At 36.3% G+C, this 26248-nt stretch overlaps 1 protein-coding gene across 4 annotated transcripts in view; it reads left to right on the plus strand.

Moving 5' to 3' along the window:
• The window catches only part of STRN (striatin), a 95670-nt gene that overhangs the window by 56470 nt on the left and 12952 nt on the right, over nucleotides 1-26248 (plus strand). The window contains exons 7-15 of one of the 4 annotated variants that reach the window (XM_045447152.1): nucleotides 2212-2347; nucleotides 5117-5227; nucleotides 7285-7371; nucleotides 7836-7979; nucleotides 12489-12625; nucleotides 18017-18192; nucleotides 20300-20347; nucleotides 21126-21268; nucleotides 24348-24515. In XM_045447152.1, coding sequence (XP_045303108.1) covers nucleotides 2212-2347; nucleotides 5117-5227; nucleotides 7285-7371; nucleotides 7836-7979; nucleotides 12489-12625; nucleotides 18017-18192; nucleotides 20300-20347; nucleotides 21126-21268; nucleotides 24348-24515 — 1150 coding nt within the window. The remainder of the gene's footprint in view (nucleotides 1-2211; nucleotides 2348-5116; nucleotides 5228-7284; nucleotides 7372-7835; nucleotides 7980-12488; nucleotides 12626-18016; nucleotides 18193-20299; nucleotides 20348-21125; nucleotides 21269-24347; nucleotides 24516-26248) is intronic. The other 3 variants (XM_045447153.1, XM_045447154.1, XM_045447155.1) reach the window with 3 other exon arrangements.

Consider the following 26248-nt stretch of genomic DNA (forward strand, 5'->3'; position numbering starts at 1 on the left):
AAAAAGTAAGAACAACAACAACAAAAAAAAACCGACAGGAGTTTTAATTTATTTAGGTTGGGGAGACTTGATAGACAGTGATCTGCAGGTTGCCATATTTTCATTCATAAGGTTATGTGGAGGAGATGAAACCTAGAACAGATTGGGAGTTAATTCTGTGACTTAATACCATATTTAGTAATAAGAATGTTGAAAATACATTCAGACTTTCAATGTAAGTCTGTATTTTCTCTGCCCTTTTTGTCAAGCATCGAGAACAAGAATTCTCTATCTACAAGATGTTGGTGATGGCCTATCTAATTTATATCTGGTGTCCCGTCAGGGTCAAGGAAAGAGAGGGATCAAGCCTCTAGGGTAAAAGAAGAGGGATTAGGCAGTGTGTTTGTGGAGCAATGAAGGTTAGCATCTTCTCTTGGCATAACTCTTGAGAGATACTTTTTGACCTTGGTCTGGCTGCCCAGGGAAAATTAGAACAAATTATTGGCATGTGGTTACAAAAGAATTCACCTTCAGCATGGGTTTTCTGTACCACAGTGTGTCAAACTGGTCTTGCTTTTTTTGTTTAATAGATTCATAGATGGGAGATTGGAATATGCTGTAAACATAAAAGTATGTCTTGATTTTAGGGAAATATTCTGAATAGTTAAACCAGTTATTCTAGCAGCATTAAAGAATCCTTGATTTCTCCTATTCAGTTTACACACACACACACACACACACACACACACACACACACACACCAGGACAGTTAAGGCAGATAAGGTTTCATTCATTGCATCAGCTTTCTTCTTCTGATAGTGGCTTCCTGGAGTGCTGCACTGAGAAGGATTTTTGAGACTGTATCTGATCTTAGATGAAAAGCACTATGATTGGTAAGTGATACCAGGAATGAGCAGGAGAACAGGGTAATACAAGTCAGGTATTTGTTATCTCTTAGAGTCTGTTTCTAGACTCTAGTCTGTCCTATTGATGAGTCTGTTGAACCCTTAAAATTTTAAACCACTCACAATAACCCACTGATACAGTTTGATCAGCTCATGCTATTTCCATTTTGCATGAAATGAGGAAGCTGAGGTCTGGAGAAGTTGAGATACCGAGTCCATTGTAGCAAAAGAAACTGCAAACCAGTCATCCTAATTTCTTTGGGCTCTTAGTGGTGCAGGTGACTAAAAAGAAGATGATTCATAACGAGTATTGGCATATAGATCTCAAAAATTACTGCTGCATGCCTTAAGCCTAAATTTTAATCCTTCAACTGGATTTGTGATTCCAGCGACATTCCTGAATAGAATGAGACATAACAGCCCTTGCCAGGTTTTCTAGTAAATCTAAGTTAAGTCACACTCTGAAAGATCAAGGTTTTAGAAAAAGTTTAAATATGTAGAGAGTTATTGGAGAAAACTGATGCCAGGTTGGAACAGTACAAATAGTAATGGGAACCTTTTTTTCCCCCTCTAACCGAATACTTTCTAAGCCTTAAGGCATGCATTTTGGGATTTTAGATTTTTAAGGGAATGATGTAGTAGAGCTAACCTTTATCATGGTTATATTCTGTAAAACCTTTGCACTGTTGTGTGAAATGTTTCTCATTTTGGTTAGAATAGAATGTCTACACGTTATACAGGCTGCATCCAAGAAATGTAAGAGATGGTTGTGGTTCTCCTAGTACTGTAGTATGTCAGGGACATTTTTCATCAACTATAACAATGTTTTCAATATCTGATTTCATTCGTTTATTTAAAACAAGCCATCATTGAACAAAGTTTCAATGGTTACTTTAAAATGTGTAATGTGTATCTTTTCAAAATGACCCCTGTTTTCCATTGATTTGGTTAGGTATTACAGCTATTTAACATAACAAAGATCTACTTTCTGAAGAAACCAATAGTTGGGTTTTCTCATTCGATGAGAAAGGGATACTGTTTTTCTTTATTTAAATTAATTCCAGGGGCACCTCGGTGGCTCAGTCGGTTAAGCGGCTGACTTCGGCTCAGGTCATGATGTCGCGCTCAGTGAGTTCAAACCCCGCGTCGGGCTCTGTGCTGCCAGCTCAGAGCCTGGAGCCTGTTTCAGATTCTGTGTCTCCCTCTCTCTGACCCTCCCCTGTTCATGCTCTGTTTCTCTCTGTCTCAAAAATAAATAAACGTTAAAAAAAATAAAGAAATTCCATAATATATCCTAAAATTTTAATTTAGCATGTTTTTTTGTTAGATCGTTAGGAAAAAAGCACTGCCTGATAGCAGTGAAGATCGAGATACAAAAGAAGCCCTAAAGGAGTTTGACTTCTTGGTTACGTCAGAGGAAGGAGACAGTGAGTCTAGAAGTGCAGGCGATGGAACAGAATGGGGTAAGGAAGCATATGGATCCCACCAGAGACGTTAAGTAAAAGAAACCAGTATTTTACCAGCAGGGCAACATCTTGAAGAACACTGTAAATTTCTCATAATGTTGAAATGTTGAACATCCTATGAACTTTTTACTATTGTCACCTTTTATCCGGTGTATATATCTGTGTGTGTGTGTGTGTGTGTGTGTGTGTGTGCGCATGTGTGTGTCTGTTTAAAGAAAGTTGTATTGCTTATCTTATTTTTTTATAAATATAAGCAATATCCATGAAAATAATTTGAATCCGTATACAGACTGTTCTGTGTTTTCTGCCTAGGTAGTAGAACTTGTAAATCTAGATTTTGTAGAAATTGAGTATGAGAATGTAATAGAGGGTTTTAGAGACTCATCTCTGGCATCTTCTGTGCAAAAAGAAGTACAGATTTAAAAAATTGTAGTTACTCATTCTAGGCAGATTTCATCAGTTTGTACAAGGCATAGAAACCAATTGTAAACCAATTTGACAATAAATTTCATATATTAAAAAAAAAAAAAGAATCTTGTTAGTTTCTGGCAAGTAATAGATTTCACCATACATCTTCTGTGACCTTCCATTACTATTGTTGTGAGTCTAGTGAAGATAACAATAAGGTTTAACTTTTAATTAAAAAAAAAATGGAAGACACTTTAGGATCCAAAAGCTACCCAGTTTAATTTATTACTAAGAGCTGATTGATGAAATATTAACTTTTTTTAATGTTTTTTTTGAGACAGAGGGAGACAGAGCTGGAGTGGGGGAGGGGCAGATAGAGAGGGAGACACAGAATCTGAAACAGGCTCCAGGCTCTGAGTTGTCAGCACAGAGCCTGATGCGGGGCTCAAGCCCACGAACCGTGAGATCATGACCTGAGCCGAAGTCGGATGCCCAACCGACTGAGCCACCCAGGCGCCCCGAAATATTAACATTTTAAATTGTTAGATCTTTCTGGAAAAATAGAGTATTTTTATTATTGATAGATTATAGTTAGAGCTATAAAAATGTTGCGAGTTTTAAAATTTATTGTGTTTAGTATATTCAGAGGCCCAATAAAGTTTTTAAAACTGTAGATTGAAATTTAAACTTCTTAAAAATAGATTCCTGTTTGTTCTGATTCATTTAGATTTATTCCAGTCATCCAACAAATATTGATAAAGTGCCTTCTATGTGCCAAGTCATTTGGTGAAGATCCTTACCCTTGTGGTCCATATAGTCTGCTAAGGGAATATAGCCAGTAAGCAATAAACATAAAGGATAGAGCATGTCAGAAGGTGATAAATGTTGTGGGAAATAGAAAAAGTAGAACAGAGTAAAGGAGATAGGGAGTGCTGGGCTCAGGGTGGCCTGGAGGAGACAGATTACAATTTAAAATTGTAATGGGGTAGGCCCCATTGAGGGGTAACATCTGGACAAAAGACTTGAAGTGGATTGATGGGTTGACAGTAAGGTATCTAGGGGAGGAATATTCAGGAAAAAAAAAAAAGCTACATCAAATGCCCCAGGATAGCAGTAGCCCTCATATGCTTGAGGAATTCTGGGACACCAGAATGGCTGAAGCAGAGTGATTCTAAGGGGAATATGGTAACAAATGATCAAATCGTGTAGGGCCATAGACCACTGGTGAGATGGGGAACCACAGGGGAATTTGAGCAGAAGGGTGACATGGTCTGACTTTTAAAGCATCATTCTGGCTGCTGTATTGAGAAAGACTACCTATAGTAGCCATTGTTGGTAATAATCTTGATGTTAGGGGAAAGGGGGCAATTATTGTAGTAATTCTAGCAAGAGACAGAGTGATTAGAAAAGTAGTGTATGTGCTAAGTAGTCAGATTCTAGATGTGTTTGGAAGGTAGAAAAAACAGTATTTCCTGAAATATTTGATGTGAGATGTGAAAGAAAGGGAGTTTTTTGGTCTGAGCAAATGGCAGGATGAAACATTGGATTTGGAAAAGGGGGGAATTTGATTTTATATGTTTAGTTGGAGATATCTTTTAGAATTTCTCATGGAAATGTAGAGTGGGCAGTTGGATATGAGTCTTGAGTTCAAGCAAGAGTTCTGAGCTAACACATAATGTTATATAGTATATAAATTTATACTAAGTATAAAATATGTAACATATTTACTCCTTAAATTTTCTTCTCTTGAAATAGTGAAAATTAATGATTGAATTTCTTATCTGCTAGAAGCTCAGTTTCCTGTTTAAGAACTTATAGGCTAACAAATCACTTAAATTGCTTTAAATTTTGAATGAAGGTTGATTGATAAGTTTACAAAGTGCTGTTTATAAGGCCTGTAAAAAAAATGATTAGTTGATGAACACATGCCAAAAATATAAAATTTTTGAAATGAAAAGATCATTGAAGACTGTTTTGTATAATCTCTTAATAATAATCTTCTCTCATTACATAAATTAATAAGTGTTTTTTTTGTGAGTCAGTCATAACTGAATTCAGAAAATGGAATGAAAATGAGGGCTTCTCATTATAGAGTTGGGGGCTTAATTTAATAAAAGTCACTCAAATCTTCTAGTGTTTTTTTCTGTTTCTTTCAAGAGAAATTTAATATTATTACCTAGGAAATTGAATTGTCGTTTCTTAGATATTACATTTTGTATGACTTATAAGCAATAACTTTAAAATTAGTGTTACATTGAAGAAAATGGTTGTTGTCATTCAGTGACACAACAGTGAATTGACTTATAGTGTTCAATATTTAATTTAAAAAGGCTATTTCATTTGTTTCACTCTATTTAGAAAAGGAAGACCAGTGTCTCATGCCTGAAGCCTGGAATGTGGACCAGGGAGTAATTACCAAACTCAAGGAACAATACAAAAAGGAGAGAAAGGGGAAAAAGGGGGTGAAGAGTAAGTGGAAAACATTGTATCTGTAAACCATAAATCTTTCCTTTTTTATATCCCCCAATTTTTTTCCCCAATGTTTTCCTAAAACCACTTACTCTTTTTCTTTTCTGCTCCTGGTCTCTTTCGTTTTCATCTGCTCTCAGGGGTTGAAATTAAGTGGTTAGTTATTTGATTGTGACCTTAAAAAAATAAAAACAACCATGCTTCTGATTATGGAATCATAATATATCCCAATAATAAATCTAGAGCCTTGTGAGAATATGGAACTATATATTCAAAACATAGTGATAATTTCATTTTTAAAGTATATGTGCTTAATTACCACAATGATTTTTCACTGTTGACAGTTTTAAATCTCATCTAGTTTGACCCTCTGGCAATCCACCAAAATTACTGCATATAATTTTAGACCTTGGAGACAGAAAGTTAATTTCTACCCCTGAATATTCTGTGTGTTCATAACACACAGTTCATTTGCTCTCACTACTATATGCTATACAGGGCAGAGAGTCAAATACACAACTTTTAAAAGTATTTATTTTCTAATTTAAGAATTTTGGCCAATTTCATTTATAATAATATTGCCAATTAGCTTTTTCTTTTTAGTAAGATGTCTGCCATATAAAAACTGGAAGCTAAAATGAAATTGCTAGCCCTGTGAACCATATATAACCATATATATATATATATATATATATAATTATGCAAATTATTAGGTTTAGCAGTAGATCTAATTAAGTATGTAAAGTAGAAACCTTGAAGAAGCTTTCAAGCATCCCTGAAAACCATCTAAAACACCTTTTTAGGACAGCAAAGCTAAACTACTTCCTGTGCTTCCACTCCCGTTGACCATATGCACATGGGTCTCCCTTTTATGGCAAAAGGAATTGCATCCTTTGGGATATTAAAGTAGTGTAAAGTGGGATTAAAATCCAGTTTAGTGAAACATGTATTTAAAAGTTGGAAAAAGCGTAGTTGTTATTGATAAACAATTCAAATCTTTATTTAAAATATGCTAGGAGTTACAAGTATTTAACTTGAATGGATTAAAAAGTCAGTGGCTATTTTTGATGTTATACTTGTAACGATTACATAACTAAGAACTATTATTTGATGCCTTCTCAATATAAATTAAATTATAATGAGAAATATTAATATTAAAACATTAAGAGCATTTTGTACTTTTTATCCAAATGTATGGATAATAAATGTGATCTTAAACAGTAATGAGACATGATTTACTAGGGCTTTTCAGAGCCATGGCAAAACCAGTTACACTGAAATTTTAATGCAAATGTCATAAATGAGAAAGGAGAGTATTTTAATTTTCAGGTTGACATAAGTTCATATTTCTTTAAGTCATTATGCTACAATAATGTTTTGAAATGTAAAAAATCTCTCATTTGGAAGGGTATCCAGGATTTACGTAGAATCCACCTACTATTATACTGGTTATTCAGTTCTTGTCAAATATCAAGGCATTGCTATAGTTGGCATTTAGCACTTACGATCTAAAATGGCACCATTTGACTGGAACCGTATTCCTACTAATGGAAGCTGTTGGCTTTCCTGAATCTGGAGATTATGATCAGCATGCAGGTATATAGCACATAGTTTTTTTTGTATAACAAAGAAAAATGACTACAGGGGGAGAAATTTTAATATCTTAGGGTAGAGGGACTGCAGGGTGAGGCTCCACACATTTTGTTTATCATCAGTTCACACTGTTTTCATAAAATGGTGATCTGGGAACAAGTGAAGACATGGTAAAAACAGAACTGAAGCAAAACTTTGACCTGGTATGAAGCAGAAATTTACAAACCCCCACAAATATTTTTTTAATTGAACGTTTACTGTTGGAAAAATTTGATTCCTATTGATATGGCCCAGTAGAAATATTTCCAGTCAAATCGTGTACTTCAATCATACGGTCTTGAAATATATTTCTAGGTAGTAGTTAAAATTGCTTAAAAATAGTTGTGTTCTTTGCTGGTATAGGAAAAAAAAACCATAATGGACTATGGGTAAGATTTTCCCATTCTTAATTAAACTTGTAACAGGAAAAACTACCGAAGATCTGTTTCAGCCTCTATCCTATATAAAACAGTCAAAACAGGGATGTGGGAGAATGAAGAATCAAAGTTCAGGTAAGTAATCAGTAGGGCATGAGACTTCACCTCGGGTACCATAGCTTCAGGATGTAAGGCAGTGAATGCAACTTCACATAAATGGACAAAAAGGAATGTTGCCGTTTAACTCAGTACACAGTAGCTTCACAATCCCTGGTATCTGTCGTCATTTAGAGCAATATAAAAGGATTAAAAGAATGCTATTATTTTTAATGGTCCAAATTGCATATGAACATGATTTTTTATTGAAATAACGATATTATTCCATTAGCTTAATTTTTAAAATATATGTAAAACATAATTCTTCTCAAGAAATAAACTTTTAAAATAATTTGAAAACTTGGAAAGTAATTACTTTTTAATATGGTAGGGTAGTTTTAAAGGTGAATGTAAGCAAATGTGAATAAGGTTTATGGCACCATTTTGATGCAGTTGGATAATTCCATTCTTTTTTGTTCTCTTCCTCTCTGTTTCTGGGCTAGGGCCCAATAGGTCAAAACTACAAGATATGCTTGCTAACTTGAGAGATGTTGATGAACTTCCCTCGTTACAGCCATCTGTGGGTTCACCTTCCAGACCCACCAGCTCCAGGCTTCCAGAACACGAAATAAATAGGGCAGACGAAGGTAAGTATATGACACTCCTGAGCGCGCGCGCGCGCACACACACACACACACACACACACACACACACACACACACACTACTGGGAAATGCATATCTAAATTCAGTTATTAGAAAGGACTTTCCTAAGAAAATAACTTTATGTATGTTTGATCAACATGGTGTTCCCCAAATGTAGGCTTTCTTACATTCAAGGGGTTTGATTCCCCCTTCAATCTGTTAGACTTGAAAAGGGTGCATAAACAGCAAGTCCAACTCCAGATTCTAGTCCACCTCCCTAGAAGCCGTGTATTTGGTATGTACAGGCTGTTTTATTCACCCTACTGCAACAAGAAGAAAATTAAGTCCATATGATAGGTAGTAAATGTTTACTTCGAGATTCACATAAATATTTTCGGATGTTTTCTTTAAAGTCTGTCATTGATAAGTGAAAACGGGGCGGGGGGGGGGGGGAAAGGACACCTGAAAGTCTACTCACACGTGCAACTGTGTTTCTTTGTTCCCTTTCAGTCCTTGTCTAACTGTGTGTATTTTTTTACAAAGTTACAGTCACCACATAGAGTAATTCTATCTTGTTTTATTTATGTAACATAAAGTCCCAAAACAACTTTCATAATTATAATTTTGAGATTACACATTATATTTTAGACTTGATACTTCACCATATCCCTTTTGGATATTTAGGTTCCCAGTTTTTTACAGTACCGTCTTAAGATATTTAAATACAATTCTGCCTGTTTTCTAGACATAAGTTCTGACTTATCTATTTATAAATAGATAGAATGCTTATATGTAGAAATTGATCTAAACTTTTTTTTAATGTTTATTTATTTTGAGAGAGAGAGAGAAAGAGAGAGAGAGAAAGTGTATGTGCAAGTGGGGGGAGGGGCAGAGAGAATTCCAAGCAGGCTCTGCATGCTGTCAACACAAAGCATGATGTGGGGGCTTGAACCCACGAACCATGAGATCATGACCTGACCCGAAATCAAGAGTCAGATGCTTAACTGACTGAGCCACCCAGGCACCCCTAGAAATTGATTTTAAAGTATGTATTTACGGGGCGCCTGAGTGGTGCAGTCGGTTGAGCGTCCGACTTCAGCCAGGTCACGATCTCGCGGTCCGTGAGTTCGAGCCCCGCGTCGGGCTCTTGGCTGATGGCTCGGAGCCTGGAGCCTGTTTCCGCTTCTGTGTCTCCCTCTCTCTCTGCCCCTCCCCCGTTCATGCTCTGTCTCTCTCTGTCCCAAAAATAAATAAACGTTGGAAAAAAAAAAAAAAAAAAAAGTATGTATTTACATTAGCTGAAAATCCAGTATGATGTAAAAGGAACCTTAATGATTAATAAATATTTTTCAATATTTATTTTTTAAAATTGCCTTGAATTTAAATACCGTAATTGTTTGCAGTGAATATGCTTCTTCAAATTACTATTTATTGAATAAAACAGACTGGGAAAAAGCCACAGAAAAATCATAAGTGTTTTTCTTTCTTGGGTTTTAAATTCAGTTACATTTTAGAGAGACATAAACTGATAGAACCTTGATGGACAGATTTTCATGGTCGGAGTACTTTTTAAATGAAACTTTTGACCATCACATGGTTAGTTATTTATTAGAGTTAATTTTATACATAGTATACCTGGAATTTATTACTCATACATTAAGTAACGAAGACTTGTACATTACATCTTTATACTCTAAATACACAATTTCTTTGATATAGAGACGTCTTTTGAATTAAAGATGTGAAGTCATGGGCCTCATTAGGTGTGTTTGTTGTCCTCTAGGAGATACATTCACTTGACACTATCCATGTGAGAATTTTAATCAGTTTGTTATTCTAAGATCACGTCTAGATAAGAAATTCATTTTTCTTTTGTTCTAGTAACTCCTAAAGAGTTTTATCAGAGATTTCATCTTGCAGAATTCTAATAACAGAGGCAGAATAAGTACTATATACTAAATGACAAACGTATAGAAGCATTACATAAGCCACAGAAAGTGCCCTTCATGGGGAAAAAATATTGAAGAACCTTAAAACTGAAGCGTTGAATATCTAACTTACTGTCTCTAACATGGGTCCTATAAGCTTTCTTCCTCAGTGAAAGGTTTTCAAAAATATAAAAAGTGTGTAAGAAATACACGGTGTATTTAATTGCCCATGAATGATGCCTCTTGGTCTCCAGTTTAGTTTCAGAAAAAGTGTCCATATCCATAGCCTGTGTGTGCTATAAATGTTTATCACTTTATTTTTGTTTTAATGGTTTTGTTTTAATTATTTAACTGTAAATAGTAAAGAGGCACAGAATAATTTTGTAAAAGCTGAAGAAATGTGGCCTATCGTCTCAAGTTGTAAGGAGTCTTAGAGTTCTGCCCATGGTTGCTCCCTCTGGCCCTCGGGTCTGCTGGCTTAGCCAGGGAGTGTGCTGGAAGGAGCTCTGCCTTTGTTTCAACATGGTCATTTTTAGAGCATTGTTTAAATTAGCCCAAACAGAGTGTATGCTCAAATCCCATGAATCTTAGTCTTGTTTTTAAGAGTCCTTTTTATTTCACACCTGAACAAAGTTGTCTGGATACAGTAGAAATGAAAACAAAACACCTGGCTGAAGACCCAGTCTCATAGTCTCCTGTGAGTCATTTGATTGAAATTTGGCATGAAAATTGCTATTCTAACCTAAACAGTCTCCACCCTGCAGTAGTTAATGTGAGAGCTGCTCAAACCCCTCAGAGGATATGTGGTATGTTTGGGTAAAACCCATTTTTATTATTGCTGCTTTATTGCATGGTGGTTTTAATTGCATAAGGTCTTAATTTATGTTCTCCTTTGTTCTTATAAGGGTTTTAAGACATAACTCTTATGTCTACTATTTTTAAGACATAACTATTCTTTCATTTCTTCAACAAATACTTATGATTGAATCTAAACTTACATAATTTAAAGCTGAAAAACACCTTTAAATCCAGTTTTCTACATATGCTAATTCATATATTGACTTGTTTCTTTTAAGGAAAGAAAACATTTTTTAGCAGCCGGAGTTTAAACTGTTAAATTCGTCTTATCAACTTATAAATGTTTGTTATTAGTAAAGTAACCACCTCTAGAAAACTACTCAAAGACTGTCTTTGACAGTTTGCCAGCATAATTGCATTTATAAAAATCAACAATTTACTATTGACCAAATTAGGTAAAACTCCTGTTTTACTTTGGCATTTTGCTTTTAACTGATTCTTCTATGATGGTGATTGGAGGAATTGGATTGGTATGTTCAGTGTCATCTATTACAAAGAAGATATGGCGTCAGCTCGCGGCTAATGAAACCGTTCAAACGGACACTTCGTTAAAAAAACGTCTTTGAAATAAAAATCCACTTATAGTGAAAAGAAAATGTCTTTGAAACAGACATTTTTAACTGAACTATACCTGTGGAAAACTGTAGAATTGGTAAGGGAGCAGGTCAGTGAATTATCACAAAGTGAACCCAGCTGTGTTACCACTCCCTCGGTCAGAATCCGAACATTACCAGGGTCTTGAAGGGCTGCTTGGGCTTCAAGTTACTGCTTCTCCCCTTCTCTCCAGACACAGTCCTGAGTTCTAACACCAACATTAAGTTTGCCTTATATAGGCATATTTTATAGTTGTAACTATTTTACTTCTTTCTTTTTTTTTTTTAATGTTGATTTATTTTGAGAGAGAGAGAGAGAGAGAGAGAGAATGCACCATGAGCAGGGGAGAGTCAGAGAGAAAAGGAGAGAGAGAATCCCAAGCAGACTCTGTGCTGTCAGCATGGAGCCTAATGTGGGGCTCAAATTCACGAACTGTGAGATCATGACCTTAGCTGAAATCAAGAGTCAGACGCTTAACTGAGCCACCCATGCACCCCAGTTGTAATAACCATTTTCGTTTGAAATTTTCTGTATTCTTCCGAGTTATAGAATTAAGCAATTTTATTTTGAATAAGACCAGGAGTGTTCAGATCACTTGTTACTTATGTTTAATATTTGATAGAAGTAATTTGAGTAATTAACATGAAATAGCAAACGAGGAAAGCCTACTTTGCTTTAGTCGTATTATTTTTTTGTATAGTGAAAAAGAAGGGACAGTGGTCTATTGGATTTGTTTCCTGTTGTACTTTTCTTTTTTCTCTTTCTTTTTTTAATGTTTGTTTATTTTTGAGAGAGAGGAGAGAGGGAGCCAGAGGATCCAATGTGGGATCTGCAGGGGCTACGGAGAGCCCAATGCGGGGCTCGAACCCACAAACAGCAAGATCATGATCTGAACCAAAGTCAGATGCTTAACCGACTGAGCCACCCACAGACCCCTTGTGTTGTACTTTCAAATTAGATACCTTTGCCTATGGTTAAGATACGGAAAAAGCAACCAGTTCTTGAGGATTTTCTGCTCACTGAATTTTACTGTGTTTGAATGCATTTAAAAATAATCAAATATAGACATGCCCTTAAGAGACTGTTTACACTTTAGAAGTTTTTTTATGTGTCTTCTGTCTTCCCCCTTCAGTGGAAGCATTGACCTTTCCTCCTTCTTCTGGGAAGTCCTTCATCATGGGAGCAGATGAAGCCCTTGAAAGTGAACTGGGACTTGGAGAATTGGCTGGACTTACAGTGGCCAATGAAGCAGATTCACTAACTTATGATGTGAGTCATGGTTTTATTTTTGTTGTTTTTTCATTTCTTAAAATTAAAAAGTTAACCTAATAGAAAAAGATAACAGTGGTAAAATTTCTTTACAGGTATAGAATTTGGTTCTGTTTTAATTGCAAACTTTGAAAATACAGTATTTTTCACATTGTGTAGAGATTAAAATTATGGTCTTTGCCTAAATCCGTAAGTTTTTATATCTTGTTTATTGGTTTTAGATTAAGGGAAAGAATTCCCTTTCTGTTACCAAGTTTGGATTTTATGTTTTAAGGCACCAGAGATCACTTGAAATTCATGCCTCCCTAATGGCAACATTTGAGTTTCTTCTCCAGTACATTATCAGTGAATACTTGGTCTACAGGAGATTTTAGTTATTGTTAGGCAGGGATGTCTACAGGGTGTCTTGCAGATGTTAAGGCCGACCCATCAGTGATTGAGACCAAAACTGAAATCGTCATACCTTTACACATGCATGCGTTTACTTAATCCCAAACACAGTTGTTTTATAACTACATTTAAATTGTCAGAAAAACAGTTGCTTGTTTTATAAAGTATTTACAACCTGTCTTGTCTTGATGAAAATGGTCTCACTTTGATACCTCATTATCTTTGTTGGAGAACACAGTATAGCTCCTACCACATGGGGGCTATAAAGATGGATGCTTAAGCAAACCATGGATATGAGAAGGATATGCTCCAAAGAGGAACCTTACCACTCACTCCTCTTCCTACAAATCAAAATTCTCACTCTTTGCTAAGTCCATTAGTAAGTCTTTTGGGTTCTTCCTCCAAAAATACCTAAAATCGTTAGCTGTTTTTTACTTTTCATCCTACTCCATTGTTTTCTTCACCTGCAACTACTACAATAACCTCATCTAAATGGGCTCTTGGTTCCCCATTCTCTGCATATATGATACAGGTTTTTAAAAAATATTTGTTTCCAGTAGTTTTGTATCCTTATATTCTACATCTGTTGTGTATAAAAACACAATTTAGTTGACTTTTGTTTTTTCATCTAATATTTGACAACCTTTTTATTTTTTAAATTTTATTTAATTTTTATGTATGTATGTACTTATTTTTGAGAGGGCGCAAATGAGCGAGGGGCAGAGAGAGAGACAGAATCCCATGAGGGGCAGAGAGCGAGGGAGAGAGAGCGAGAGAGAGAGAGAGAGAGAGAGAGAGAGAAGCGGGGCTCACGCTCGCCCCATAAGGGGCTGGAACTCCTGAATCACAAGATCATGATCTGAGCAGACTTTGGATGCTTAACCAGCTGAGCCACCCAGGTGCCCCTGACAACATTTTTAATTGGAGCATTGAGTCCATTTCTTTTTTTTTTTTTTTTTTTAATTTTTTTTTTTCAACGTTTATTTATTTTTGGGACAGAGAGAGACAGAGCATGAACGGGGGGTGGGGGGCAGAGAGAGAGGGAGACACAGAATCGGAAACAGGCTCCAGGCTCTGAGCCATTAGCCCAGAGCCTGACGCGGGGCTCGAACTCACGGACCGCGAGATCGTGACCTGGCTGAAGTCGGACGCTTAACCGACTGCGCCACCCAGGCGCCCCGTGTCCATTTCTTTTTAAAGTAATTACTGATATATTTGGATTTAAACCCCCTGTTTATTTGTGCTACCTGTTCTGTGTTCTTTTTTCTCCTATTTTTAGCTATATTGGGATTCTTTTTTATAAGTCACCCCCACTCCATTATTTGGAGATTATGCAGTCTTTCATTACTCTTTCTATTGTTACCCTAGAGATTACCACACATATCCTTATCAAAATTTTAATGCACAGACCTTTAGAACACTTTTAACTATACTTAAAAAATTCCTACTGTACATATATGTTACTATTACTATATATTTTGTCTCGACATTTATCTCCTACAAGATAATGTTTTATACACTCAACATTCAGTTAGGGTTATCCATTTTACATGATTCATTTTGCTTTATTCTGTTCTCCCCTGCGCATCTGACTGTCCATCTGGAACACTTTTCTTTTACTCTAAGAACAGTTAATATTTCTCTTTGGTGAAGGTCTACTGGTATCCAATTCCCTCAGTTTCTGGTTTTATTAAATTGTTTATTTCACCTGAGTGGGTTAACTTTTATCTCTGGTATTGAGTTCCAGTTGGCAAGGTTTTTGTTTTGTTTTGTTTTGTTTTGTTTTGTTTTGTTTTGTATTTAGTTTCACTTTAAACATTCTAAATATATTATTTCATTTTCTTCCTTCGTTTTCTGCTAAAGTCAGCTGTCATTTCTTTTATTGGTCGTTCAACGTTAGTCTGATTTTTTTTTTCTTCTATGACTCATAATCTTCCTATGTCTTGACTGTTAGCCAAGGTTTAGTTTTCTTTTTATTTAACCTTCATGAAGTTCTTAGACTTTCTTGGCTTAGTATGTTTTTCTCAGTTTTATATAAAGTTCTCAGCTATTTATCTTCAAATACTGCTTTTACACGTCTCTCTTTCTTCTCCTTCTGGAACTCTAGTTATATTGTTAGAACTCTCTACATCCTCTGTCTCCTGCTCCCTTTGTTATGTATTTTCCATCTTTTGTCTCTATACTTCACTCTAGATGTTTTTATGACCCATCTTCTGGTTAACTAATTCTTTCTTCAGTTATGTGTAATGTGTAATTAAACCTATCTACTTAGGTCTTACATTGTTTGCTTCTAGAATTCTTTTTCTATAGATTTATTCCAAAATTTACAGTGTTGTCTTTTATCTTCTTGAACACAGTAAGCATGATTATGTTCCCAGTTGTTTTCATTAAGCTGTATAATCTTGTGTGGGCATAGCTATTTTTTATTGTGTCCAAATAACCATACTTGAAAAAATGTCTATAGAAATAACTTTAGGCCTAGGATGATACCTTCCCCCAGGGAGTATATTTTAATTTGCTTCTCTCAGATGTCTGTAGCCAGTAGAAATCTGGATCACCTCATTTCAGTTTCAGTTTTTCAGATGATTTAAAGCTGATCTGCAGTCTCTGCAAGGGCTTTTGTTCTAGTTCACGCTTCTGTCTAGGATGCAACCCTTTGGACTTAAAACCCAAAGCACAGTGGTTCACCAAGCCCCACCTTCTTGGCAGGCCCTGGACACCAGTCTGTATCTCCTTGCACTGCCCAAGCGTCAAAAGCACAGCCTGACCTCTCAACCATCCCCTCTGGAATCAGTAAATACCCTCTGGGGAGAAACAACTCCAAATATCAGGCTCACCTTTTTAGATTTGTCTTCCCCTAAATCCTGGCCTCCTTTTTCTTCACTATTTTTCTGGTTCTCCATTTAAAAATTATTAGCTCTGCTTTTCTACTTGTCCTCAGTACAGACTTGATCCTAATGGTCTAGTCTACATCATGGCTAAAAGCAGAAGTTCCCATGAGATACTTTTGTCCTCTCTATACGTACCTCACAAAGATTTTGTCCCATATGTTACAGAATTCAGTCATGTCTCTAGACAAATGTCATTCTTTTTTTTTTTTTTTTTTAGCTGTTAGTTGTTAAAAACTTAGTGTTATGTCTGTGTTTCTAAAAGAAGTCTCTAGTTCTAATAAATATATTAGTAACCTACCGCTGTGTAACAAATTGCACACGACACAGCTTAAAACAACATTTGTTATAGTTTTTGGAGGCCAGCAATCTGGGGCAGCATAGCTGTGTGGTTCTGGTCTGTCATGTGGTTATAGTAAGCATGTAGCAGGGGTTGCAGTCTTAAATGAAGACTTGGGAAGATCTCCTTCCAGGCTCACTCATGCAGTTGTTCAAAAGCCTTGGTTCCTTGCTGGCTATTGGCTGGGGACTAGTTTCTTACCCAGGAGCCTCTGTGTGGCGTTCTCGGTGGAGCAGCTGGCTTCTCCCAGTGTGGGTGTACTTGAAAAGAGAGTGAGCAAGAACACCCAAGATGCACGGTTTTATGACCTGATTTTGGAAGTAATTTGCCACCACTTTTGCTATATGTTATTGGTCACACAGAGCAACCCTGTATTGTGGCAGGGGACTTCACAAGGTGTAAATATGAGGACGTAGGGCTGATCAGGAACCATCTTAGTGGCTGTCTACCACATTAAGACATTCAGAAGGAATCTAATTGCTTTTGTATATGAAAATCTTTCAGCTCTTCAATAAGAGCAGACAAGAGTCAACTTAGTTGTTCTGCTTCTCCCCCTGCTCCACGCACCCCCAGCCCCCATGCAAAGATAACCAGCCCCAGATCTTATAGTAGTTCCTTGCATCGTGTGTTCTGTCTTCTTACTGCTCCAATTGTGACCCGCTCTATCCAAATTTTTCTGCAGACTTTTAAACTTCTGGGTCCTAAGTTACAGTTTGTATTACGAGTGTAGCCTCTTAAGTCAGGCTATTTGGTTTTGAATCCTGAGTCTTCCACTTACTAGAGGGAACTCATTCAGCTTCTCTTTTCTTTACATGTCTGGTCCTTAAAGTGGGGATAATGTTGATTCCTTCATAGAGCTGTTGTGACACTTAAGTGAGTTAATGCGTGTTAAGTTTTTGAAAAATGTATAAAGTAATGAATAATGCTCAAAATAGCAGTTATTATTAGTATTGGTTTTTTTTGTCATTGTAAGTATGGCAGTATTTCTTCAGTGTGTTAACCAATACGTGCCCTACTCGTGCTTAAATCTAGAATGCTTATTAGTCATGGAGCGTAAAGTAATATGTGATAGGATATGTGGTGCTAGTGTAAAGTTAAACATGAACCTCTTTGGCTTTGCTGTTAGTTGGAAATGAAAAAAAAAGTTGGAATATTCTTGGAATGAAAAACTGCATTTTTTAAGTTGAGATGGAGTCTGTGTGGAGAAAAGCAAGATAATGTTGTGTTTTGCAAATGGAATTTATTGTTTTGTAACATCTGATTGTCTCTTCCAGGGTTAACATTTTATGTTTCCAGTTTATAAACGTTGTTACCAATTTGACAAAGAAAATTTAGCTTTTCATAGAAAGTACTGAAAATCTAGAAGTAGGATCATATTCTATAATGTTAATAGGTTATTAAAGGTAACTTAGTTTTCAGGTTTTATCCCAAATTAGTTTCTATACTATAATTTAGGTTGAAATTACTTGTCTGTTGTTTTTTTAAGTCATCCTAGTAAAGACCCATTCTTGTTATTTAGTCTTCTTTCAATTTTGAATTATGTTACTTGTTTTTTTGTTGTGTATTCATTCATATTTCTTCAAAGAAAACCACTGTTGACGTACTGTTAATTTTGCCTTTTGATTTGATTATTTGCATTTAGAAATTAGATTGTTTTAACAATTGCACATTGTGATGATTTAATGACAAATCAGCAAGAATTAATGTTGAAATATAATTTTTTTCATGTCCTGAACCAGATGTCCGGGTATCTTTCTTTTGTTTTCTTAATAGATAGCAAACAATAAAGATGCATTGAGGAAGACATGGAACCCTAAGTTTACATTACGAAGTCACTTCGATGGCATTCGAGCCCTTGCTTTCCACCCCACTGAGCCCGTTTTGATAACAGCATCAGAGGATCACACATTAAAAATGTGGAATTTGCAGAAAACAGCCCCAGCCAAAAAGTGAGAATATTCTACTTTAACTGTATTTGAGGGTTTTTTTTTTTTTTTCAGTTTATTTATTTATTTTGAGAGAGAGAGAGAGAGCGTTCATGGGAGGGGCAGAGAGAGAGAGAGGGAGAGAGAGAATCCCTAGTAGGCTCCACACTGTCAGCACAGAGCCCAACACAGGGCTCGAACCCACAAAAGGTGAGATCATGATCTGAGCCGAAATCAAGAGTCAGATGCTCAACCAGCTGAGCCACCCAGACGCCCTGTTTATGAGTATTTTAATTATCAGTTTTCAGCAGAAAAGTACTTAATTATTTGCTATTAAATTTCTCAAGTATACCTTCCAGCTTTTTCTTCTTTACCATGTCACATAATTAGAATTTTTCCCTTCTTACTCACAAGCTGATATCAGGTTGGAAAACTGACACTGAGGGAGAAATAGTATTATCTGATAGTTTCCCAGAGCTTGTGAATGCTGTTTACAATCCTTACACAGTATTTTAAATGGTTGTCATATTTGTGGATTCCCTTGTCTATATTGAAGGTTTCTACTGTTGTTGTAAAGAGGTGTAGGCATCATTCCCCAGCACAACCTTGCCATATTATTTATTAGGTTTGGACTTAATGATGTGGAAGGGAGGCTGATTGAGGGGTGAAGGACTGTTCTTTGGTATTGTCTTTTGGCCTTGACCTTTTAGGTACTTTCCATACCTACCAGCATGTATAGACTGAAAGGCACTGTTATTCCTGTCACTTAACTGCTATTTCTTCCCTCAGCCCCTCGGTTCCTCTCTTAAGCATGAACAGACATGAGTTGTTATAATCTCTTTTATCAGTGACCAAGCTAGTCCGGGTCCCACTTGGTAGGGTACTTACTGGAGGTCGCTCTCCTGTGTCCTTGAATCAGATGGTCCAAACCTAGCATGTGCCAGTAATGGCCCTTCTCTGGTGTCAGGCACTTCTGTTATTGGAAGGAGAAATAAACGTGAACTGGCAAAGATTATAGAAGTTTTACTACTGATAGAGGATATCTATTGCCAAGTTTAAACGAGATCAGTGAACATTCCTGCTATGAGTCCTACATAAACTTGATAAAATACTTGATTTATCAGTCTTCATCAACCAGTTCAACCAGATCTTGCTAAAACCAAGTGACTTCTCATAAGGATCAGGTATCTTCGGCAGAGAGTAATTATTTCTTTGTTATAAATCATGCCTTTTGTCTTTTTAGTTCTCTGGCCACAATGGGCGTCTCATTCGACCAAAGAATGTCAATGTCTCATATATTCTTGACTAAAACTTAGAAAAATATTGAAACAAGTTTCTTAGCTGGTGATAGCTTAGGAACAATATCTCCACATGTAAATAACAGTGACCTGTTTATCTTTGAGCATAAAATTTTGGAAATGCTTGAGGAGAGAATCATAAAAAACTGTAATACAGTATAAGAAATGGTAAGTAATTGACTTTACATCCAGTTTCCATTAACAGTCATGGCCAGTATTAGTGTAGAGTATCTATACATTCAGTGTTCTGATTAATGAATAAACTGATGACTTGGACAACTTTTACAAGTATCGAGGACAGATATCTTAACCTTTATGGAAATGCAAAGAAATTAAAGTGCCATGTGCTGAAATCCTGCTAATGCCTGTTTCTAGCCTAGTCTGTTTTACATGTAGACTTTTATTTAATCCTGTGAGTATTTGGTATTATCCTGATTTTTCAGTTTTGTTTTAAATATGTAGAGGAATCTGAAGTTCCAAAAGAATAAATAATTTGCCTGAAGTTAGCCAGCTAATTGAATCCAGAAATTTATCTCCTCAAAGCCTATGATGCTCTTTGAGTGTGACTCTCTCTTCCTTTAGTCAAATAGACTATGATAATGCTGAGAACACTACAATCAGGTATTATTACTAAACTCCTACTAAACAAGTGTTTCTTGAGGGCACAAAAATATGTGATTGATATCAGATAAGCTGTCTTAGGTGTCCTAGGTTGAGAATGGTATATTACCACAGTGTTGGTATTTCTAAAGGCAATTTTGTGGCATATATTCAGGGCTACTGTTTACTACTGAAACTTAGAGTGGTAAAAGTCCTCTCTCTCTTGGATTTAGGAGTACATCTCTTGATGTGGAGCCTATCTATACATTCAGGGCTCATAAGTAAGTATGTGCTTTTTCTTTGTTTTAAGTCAGCATCACTGTACATCAGCCTGATTAGAGTATTTTATTTTCTTTCCCTTAAATATTTGTGTTATATATTTTTTGTATTTAGTAGCTTTTTTCTTTTGTAAATGTAAAAGAAACTGGCAGATAATACAGTGTTAAAAACAAGTTTATCACTACCAGAGATCCTTGCTAAAATTAGATTTTATTTGGATAATGTTTAAATATGGTATCTCTCTTGCTTAAAATAAGTTGATGCAGTAAGGGTTAAATATTATAAATCCTGACCTTTGTTTTCCTTAAAGATAATATAGATTAAAAAAAACCCAAGAATTTTAAAATTATGAACACATATTGCATGCTGCTCATATTTCCACATAAGCTTAAGGGTTACACTTATTCACTTGATTTAACACAGAGATTGGCATTTTTTATAGAAAGGGTCGGATAGTAAATACTTTTTCAGCTTTGTAGGCCATATATTTTCTGTTGTATATTTTTGTTTTTAGTTCAGTTTGTTTTACAACCCTTTAAAAAAAAATGTAAAAACCATTTTTAGCTTGAGGACTGTACAAAAACAGACCACTGGCTGGATTTGGCCCACAGGCCATAGTTTGCCAACCTCTGGTTTAGCAGCAGAAGAGAGATGTGCGATGCTTCCATAGTATTTTTATTCATCGTAAAAAGCTGAAACATAGAAACCATATGAATAATTAAGCAATTAAGCACTCTTATTTCTAACAAGTCCTATTATCAGATTGATTTGGGGGAATAGAAATTGCTTTTTATCTCCCAGAGGACCAGTGCTCTGTGTGGTGCTGAGCAGCAGCGGCGAGCAGTGCTACAGTGGGGGTGCCGACGGACTGATCCAAGGCTGGAATACCACCAACCCCAACGTCGATCCCTATGACTCCTACGGTAGGTGTTTCCCCCAGGATATGCAAGAATAACTTGTCTTCCTTTTACACATTTTACATAGCATATATAAGGATAAAATGAGATATGTTAATAAATTGGTAAAAGACAACAAGGTCTTTATATGGTTGAAAAGGACTCTTGTATTTAGGAATCAATTTGATATATGATGTTAAAAGAAAAAAGAAACAAAATGGGTTATTCCTGCAAAAAACAGTTCCCACCCTCCCAGAGTTTTGTTGATTGGAAATGGTGGCTATGACTGACCATCGTTTTCTTCATTTTGGGTATCTGTACATTATTTGAGACATTATTACACATTTCATTACTGTTGTTGACAAACAGCCTAAGGAAAATTAATGTTGGCATCATCTTCTTGATCAGTTACTGGAGTGTGTAGAGGGTAATGATTTTTAAGCTCCATGACACCAAAATACTTGAAAGGCCTTAAAAATTAAGAAGTGCCTTTAGTCTTGGGAACAGTACTGTGAAACATAAATCCACATGATAATCTATCACTAGATTTTACCATAAATTCTTTTGCAAAAACTGTTTAGGAATTGACTCTTTTGGTTTCCTCTTATATTCTCAGATTTTAGAATGGTATGAAGTGTCATATTTGTCCTAAAACCATATTTTCCTCTTCACTTTAGATTAATTTTACCACCAAACCTAAGTAAAGATAAATTCGATAAACAAAAAATTTTCCCAACATATATTTAATAAACATTTAACATGTATTTTGTGAAAGGTAAACCCCCTCTCTCTCCCCGGGTCTCTTACAAATTGATCTGTTCCATATTTTTCCTTACTTCCTTTATCTCTCTATGAGAGGATCAGTTGTTCTGTCCCAAGGCAACCAGCCCTTCTCCTTTGGCTCTTGACCTCATTCTCTCTTGTTTCTTTTGAGACTGCACTTGATTCGTTCTTGCTGTCTCTCTTGCTCTCATCTTAAGCCTTGCCCTCTTTTCTCTCTTTCCACCCCCTCCACATATAAGTAAATCCAGGTAGCTTCTCTCCTGGGCAAGGGGAAGCCTTTTCTTGACTTCATTTCCCTCCCTGGCTTCTGTTTAGTCTCTGTTTCCCTCATCATCTGTGTGTGTGTCTCTTTGGTGGTTGTGACTAGAATACACAATTTGGAGTTACTAATTTCATGTCCTTTCCCCAGGCATCATCCCTCTGCAGTCTGTCTTGTGGTCATTCCCCTTAAATATACCAAGATTATCAGTGACTACCTGATTGGCTGATCCAAGGGGTATTTTCCAGTCCTTGTTTTTCTAGACGTATTGGCTATCTGAAACTGTAGAACATTCCATCCTTGTTGAAATTTGTCCACTATTGGCTTCTGTGACAATTTGTTTCCTATCCTTCATAAACTTTTATTTTTCTCACCTTAGATACTGGCATTTATCAAGGCCCACACCCTATTCATTCCTTCCTTTGTATGCATATTCTTTGGTAGACTGAATCCACCTCTACGGTTTTATATGCTGTTGACTCATAAATATCTTCTGTAAGCCTCAGACTGCCTACAGAACATTTCAAAGTCACCATCTCATTGTCCATAAATCCCCGCAAGTGCTGTGTTTCTTCTCCCATATATTCTTTATGAGATGGTGGCACCACCACAGTTACCCAAGCTAGAAACCTAACAGTTATCCTTGTTGCCTTGTTCTGTTTGCTATCTGCACCTTATTAATTTCCTAGTAATTAATATTTACCTAATATTAATTACCTAAATATTCCTTGAATATAGCCCTTCTGCTTTGCCCCCTTTCCCAATGCCCTCCCCTAGGTGTTCATCATCACCCCCCCCCCAGACTGCTGGAACAGTTCCCTTGCCGTCATCTGGATTCTGTCCAGTCTGTCTTCTGCACTACAGTGAAGGCTACCTTATTAAATCCGTACTTCATCCTACTGCTCCTGGAAAACCCCGTAGTGGTTCATTTTGCTTTCAGAATAACTCCCAACTACCTTGATATGCTGTAGAAATCCTACCTTAAAGTAGCCACTCTCCTCTCATCTTTCTGTCTCCAACTTCACACTTCAGTGGTGCTGAATTGCTTGTAAATTTCCTCACATGTCATGCTTTCCTTCCTTTGTGATTTTGCAGGTGCCGCCTCCTTTGCCAGCAGTGGCTTCCCTCTAGTTTTGACTGGCCAGCCCCCGTATACTCTAGGTGTCATTCTCTCCAGGAAGCTTTCACTCAACCCTGTTACTCTCCATGGATACGATGTCAGTCACTGTTATTATACTTATCACAACATCTTTTGAGATCAGGATAGCACTGTGTCTTAGTTATCTGTGTGGCCCCAGCATCTAGCATAGTGCCTAACACACCGTGTCTTCAATAAATATTTTATGATATGACAGAGAGTAGAGGACAGATAACATTGACATTTTAAACTTAACATGTGTGAGCCATCTTGAAAGTACTGCTTCATAGAGTCACTGTGAGGATTGATAATTACAGTTTCCAGTTTGACTTTTGTCACGAAACCGTGCTAAGTGAGCCTCCTTCCCTTCATGCACATCATTCACATGTCGGTTAGTGCTGTTAGAGGGGAATACCTGTATGTCTCAGTTCGTGTCCACCGTGAATTCCAGGGACCTGTTGCTCCCAGGAATAACTGCCATTCGTAGTGCGGAGGTACAGGAGGCTGGTCTGAAGAAGCGTGTCCAAAGTGTTGACAGAGCTCAACGAGGAAAGGATCTCTGTTCATTTCCTCGAGGAATAGTTGTGACTTCTCTGAACGCAGATTAAATTCAAATGATGTGTGTTAATGTGCTTTTTAAAAAATCTAGACAAATGGAAAGAAGGGAAGGAGAAGGAAATACCTGGTTTTTTTAAGGAGAGAAATATGTACTTTAAAATTTTAATTTATAAGTCCTAGACTCTGCATGTGCGTATTTCCAAGCCTGTTTTTAGTTACTGCAACATTTCAGAAGAATAATAGAAACTAGGAAGCATATTTTGTGCTGTTATTAGACGCTTTTATTTGTATTTTCTTTCTCTGGAATCTGAGTTACCTTTATGATTTGTTTTTTTCTCCTGATTTTGCATTCTTGCTATTTTGTGTAGATCCTTCTGTTTTAAGGGGCCCTCTGCTGGGCCACACCGATGCTGTCTGGGGCTTGGCTTACAGTGCTGCCCATCAGCGCCTGTTGTCCTGTTCAGCAGATGGCACTCTCCGATTATGGAATACAGCCGAGGCTGCTCCAGCCCTAAGTGTATTTAATGATAATCAAGGTATATGCTTTTTTTTTTTTTATCATTCAACTGAATCTTTTATAAAGTGTCTAATTCTAACAACAAGCAAATAAATAAGTAAACGATTCTATAAACTCTTAGAGTTTAAATTTAATTTAAAGGGTTTTTTTTTTAAGTAATGAAAGCATATTTGTTTGAATTTCCAACTTATGATTTTTAAAAGCATAGTATTCAGTGAAAGAACACACATTAAAAAATGTTTTTTAAATCAAAATATAACATCTACAGTAAAAATGGATATTGAAGACATGTCTTACTGGGTTTGACAAATATATAACTCTTATACCTCTCAAGATCTAGAACCTTTCCTTCACCTCTTCAAAGTGTCTTTGGGTCCTTCCCAGCCCCTCTTCCCATTTCCAACCAGCGAAATGTGATTTCTTTCATTACAAATAAGTTTTATCTGTTCTAAAATTTCATAGAAGTGAAATCATATAATATGTACTCTTTTTGTATCTGGCTTTTTACTCTCTAATGTTTTTGTGATTCATCCATGTTCTACATATCAACTTATTTATTTTTATGTTTAACAGTATTTCATTAAACCAGTGTGTTTATTTATTTACCTTTTGATGGACATGTGGGTTGTTTCCAGTTTTTGAGTATTATGAACAAAACTACTATGAACGTTCATTTTTTATTTATTTATTTATTTATTTATTTATTTATTTATTTATTGAGCTAGTAAAGAGCTAGAAGTAGAATTGCTGGGAGTTAGAAGTGGTTTTGTGTATTCAACTTTATGTGAAATTGCCAAACTTATCCAGAGTGGTTGTGCCATGTTATACCACTGACAGCATGTATGAGAATTCCAGCTGTGCTTCATTCTTAATTAATTAGCATTTGGTGTTATCAGTTCATTTAGTTTTAGCCAGTCTGGCGGGTGTGTAGCAGTGTTTCATTGTGGTTTTAATTTGCATCGCTTTGGTGGCTAATTATTGTGAGCACTTTCGTGTGTGTGTGCTTATTAGCTATTAATGTATCTTCTTCTATAATATACAGATTTTTTTTTTAATTTTTTTTTTTTCAACGTTTATTTTTGGGACAGAGAGAGACAGAGCATGAACGGGGGAGGGGCAGAGAGAGGGAGACATAGAATCGGAAACAGGTTCCAGGCTCTGAGCCATCAGCCCAGAGCCCGACGCGGGGCTCGAACTCACGGACCGCGAGATCGTGACCCGGCTGAAGTCGGACGCTCAACCGACTGCGCCACCCAGGCGCCCCTATAATATACAGATTTTTTAACTGCTTGCTTGCTTTAGATTTTCAACCATATAAAAAAATCAGATTATATTCATGTATATGTATATATGATATGTATACATATCATTCTGTTCTTTTATGTTTGTAAGTACACTGTAAGTTTAACCAAGTTTTATCCTATTCTAGATGATAAATAAAGTACCTTCTTTATTCTTGAGCTGTTTTAACTTGTGTCTGGGTTTTGATGAGTTGCCTGCATTTGATATTTGCATGACTCTACCAGTAAATAATAATTTGAAATTTTATTTTTTTAATTCTGTATTTTCGATGAGTTAGAATTCCTCATAAGAGATGGTCTCTTAAAGAATTCCCACAATGCCAGTCTAAGCCTCAGGTAAAAGTGGAACCAACAAAACTTGTAGTCCAGAAATGTTTTCCATTTATTTCTGAGTAAAGGCCTGCATTCTGTGAATATATTAGCTGAGTAACAGGTAGAAGACTTGCTGAAC

Source organism: Leopardus geoffroyi, chromosome A3 (assembly GCF_018350155.1).
Source record: "Leopardus geoffroyi isolate Oge1 chromosome A3, O.geoffroyi_Oge1_pat1.0, whole genome shotgun sequence".
Taxonomy (NCBI): domain Eukaryota; kingdom Metazoa; phylum Chordata; class Mammalia; order Carnivora; family Felidae; genus Leopardus; species Leopardus geoffroyi.